At 56.5% G+C, this 2,898-nt stretch overlaps 1 protein-coding gene across 1 annotated transcript; it reads left to right on the forward strand.

Moving 5' to 3' along the window:
• Positions 1 to 1,009: 1,009 nt before the first annotated feature.
• Positions 1,010 to 1,689, forward strand: LOC147960196 (uncharacterized). Its single transcript, XM_087535957.1, has one exon. The coding sequence runs from the start codon at positions 1,198 to 1,200 to the stop codon at positions 1,687 to 1,689; it is 492 nt and encodes a 163-aa protein (XP_087392083.1). The 5' UTR covers positions 1,010 to 1,197.
• Positions 1,690 to 2,898: the final 1,209 nt, after the last annotated feature.

Here is a 2,898-nt window from a genome sequence, read left to right on the forward strand (position 1 = left end):
CTAATTTTAACGTCTCTGCATTCATAGCATTTGCTTTCATACGGATCAAAGAATCGTCGGCAAATAAAAGGTTTGAAATCAATGGGGCATCTCTGCAGACCTTAACTCCAGAAATATTACCATTCTCCTCTGCATTAGCTAGTAGAGCGGTCAGCCCCTGTGTGCATAACAAGAATAAGTACGGGAGAGGGGGTCTCCCTGCCTCAGACCTCTAGTAGGTTTAAATCTCTCAATCTCTTTATTATTAAAACGAACCCGGTACTCCACAGAGGATACACATTGCATAACTAAATCTACCGACTTCTCTTTGAATCCCAATATTAGCATTATTTCCTTCAAAAAGGACCACTCTACTCGGTCATACGCTTTATGCATATCCAGTTTGATGGCACATATACCCTTTTTACCACTCCTTTTTTTCTTTATTGTGTGAAAACATTCGTAGGCCACAAGTGTTATTTTGAAACGAACTAACCTCGTGTGTTTTGCTGCACACAAACACATGGGACGTGCTACGATGACTTGTAGTGTCTGCTGCAATGTTTTGAGAGCATGCTACCCCGCAAAAAATAAAATGATTGAGAGCATGCTGCAAAAATTTTCCTTTTTTAGTACTCGAACTGTTGGCTTCCATGCTGCTTAGGTGCGGTGATTTTTCATTATGGAGGCCAATGGAAATTCGGTGCATGCTTACAATTTTTTATGGCGTACACAAACTTCATCCCGATGCTGTTGTTTCGCTCGCCGCGCCGCGTCGCGGTTGCGAGCCTAGGACCGAGGTGAGTGGACGCGATTCACGATGGAGCTGAGGGAGGAAGCCAGGAGCGCATGGTGCGCGGTGATGCACCGGATGCCGAGCAGGGACACGTGGCGGCAGATCGAACAGGGGACGCGCCAAATCTTTTTCCTTTCCCAAATCCGAGCATCACACGGATCCCCTTCCAAACGCCGCCTTCTCCTTCCTTGTTTGTGCGGACGGTTTCCAAAAATTTGCCGCGTCTCCAACCCAACCCGGACCCGAGTTGATCCGCCGCCATCTCTTTCCCTCCTTATATTCCCCTTTCGCCGTTCGTTCTTGGCGTCGCAGTTCGGAGGTTGAGTGCCCGTCGCCGCCGTAAGAGAGAGGCTCAAGCAAGACAGAGAGAGAGTCAGCACCCGTCGCCGCCGCGTTCCCTTTCCCTCGTTGAGCGAGCGACCATGACGCAGCCGCCGCGTCTCCTCCCCGTAGTTGAGCGAGCGACCACGACGCTGCCGCCGCTTGGCAAGAAGACGAAGGGACGGCAGCGCAGGGAGAACCGCCGGGTGGAGGACAAGGAGTCGCGGCAGGTGACCTTCTCCAAGCGAAAGTCCGGGCTCTGGAAGAAGGCCGCGGAGCTCGCCTTGCTCTGCCACGCCAGCCTCGCCATCGTCGTCTTCTCCGAGGCCGGCAAGGCGTTCGCCTTCGGCAGCCCCTCCGCCGACGTCGTCCTGGCCTGCGCCGACGTCGACGGCGACGCCCTTGCTCCTGTTCCTGCCGCCGACGATGTGGAGTGGGAGGCCCTGGAGGCGTTGTGCCGGGAGACGGGGGCCAAGGGCCTGGAGGTCGCGGCGGAGGCCGAGCGGATGAGCGCCGTCGGGAAGAAGGTGGTGGAGGTGCAGACGCGGGCGGGGAAGCGCTTCTGGTGGGAGGCAGACGTGGAGGCGCTCTGAGACGAATATTTTGATATGCTATATGCCCAAAACGGATCTACGGATGCAAAGTTACGGCATGATGAACAAGGGCAAAATATTTAGGGACTTAGGAAGAAATATGAGGTCAACCCTTCTCAGATCTAGGGTTCTACACCGGCGCGCGAACCGAGGCAGAACTCCGGCGAGGTGGCGGCGGCTCCGGCGAGGGAAGTCGAGGGGGAGGCCGGGAAGGGGCGGATCCGGCCCCTTCTCGTCCCGATCCGGCGAGGGAGGCGGCTCCGGCCGGCGATGGCAGCGAGGGGCGCGGGGCGGCGCTGGCGGCTGGCTCCGGCGAGCTGCTGTGGCGGCCGGGGCGAGGTCCGGCCGGTGACGGCGGATGCGGAGGACGGCGTCGGAGAAGAGGAGGCGCGGGGCGGCTGGGCCCGGGAGGGCCTCCCGCGGGCCGGGCGGGCCGCGGCGGTGGAGGCGCTGGCGGCGCCACGTGGCGCTCTGCCTGTGGCCGCGGGTGGCGGCGCGGCGTGTCCGGCGGTGGACGGACACGTCCGGTGCGGAGAGGGATGATTTTAGGGTTTCGGGGGAGAAGGAGATCCGGATTTCGGAGGGGGTCTTAATATAGGCATAGGAGGAGCTAGGAGAGTCCAAATGACGTGCGGTTTTCGGCCACGCAATCGTGATCGAACGCTCTAGATGATGGAGAAGGTTTTGGTGGGTTTTGGGCCAAAATGGAGGGGTGTTGGGCTGCAACACACATGAGGCCTTCTCGGACCCTCGGTTAACCGTTGGAGCATCAAACGAAGTCCAAATGGTACGAAACTTGACAGGCGGTCTACCGGTAGTAAACCAAGGCCGCTTGGCAAGTCTCGGTCCAATCCGGAAATGTTTAACCCCCACACACGAAAGAAAGGTAGAAATGACCACCGGAGGAGAACGAAGCGCCGGAATGCAAAACGGACAACGGGGAAAATGCTCGAATGCATGAGATGAACACGTATGCAAATGCAATGCACATGATGACATGATATGAGATGCATGACAACAACAACAACACACGGAGACAAAGACCCGAACCCGAGAAAATAAAATAACTTAACGCCGACAACGGCAAGAGTTGGATTACATATTGGGTAAATCATATCCGGGGTGTTACAACAATCCACCACTACGAAAGGATCTCGTCCCGAGATCTAGGACTGAAAGAACGCCGGGTATTCAGAACGGAGATGATCC

The sequence above is a fragment of the Triticum urartu genome, chromosome 7A (genome assembly GCF_056163025.1).
Source record: "Triticum urartu cultivar PI428250 chromosome 7A, HENAU_Tu73, whole genome shotgun sequence".
Classification (NCBI taxonomy): Eukaryota; Viridiplantae; Streptophyta; class Magnoliopsida; order Poales; family Poaceae; genus Triticum; species Triticum urartu.

Bases quoted from the DNA above. Each gene is read 5' to 3' on its own strand.
- LOC147960196 (XM_087535957.1), top strand. From the start codon at position 1,198: ATGACGCAGCCGCCGCGTCTCCTCCCCGTAGTTGAGCGAGCGACCACG.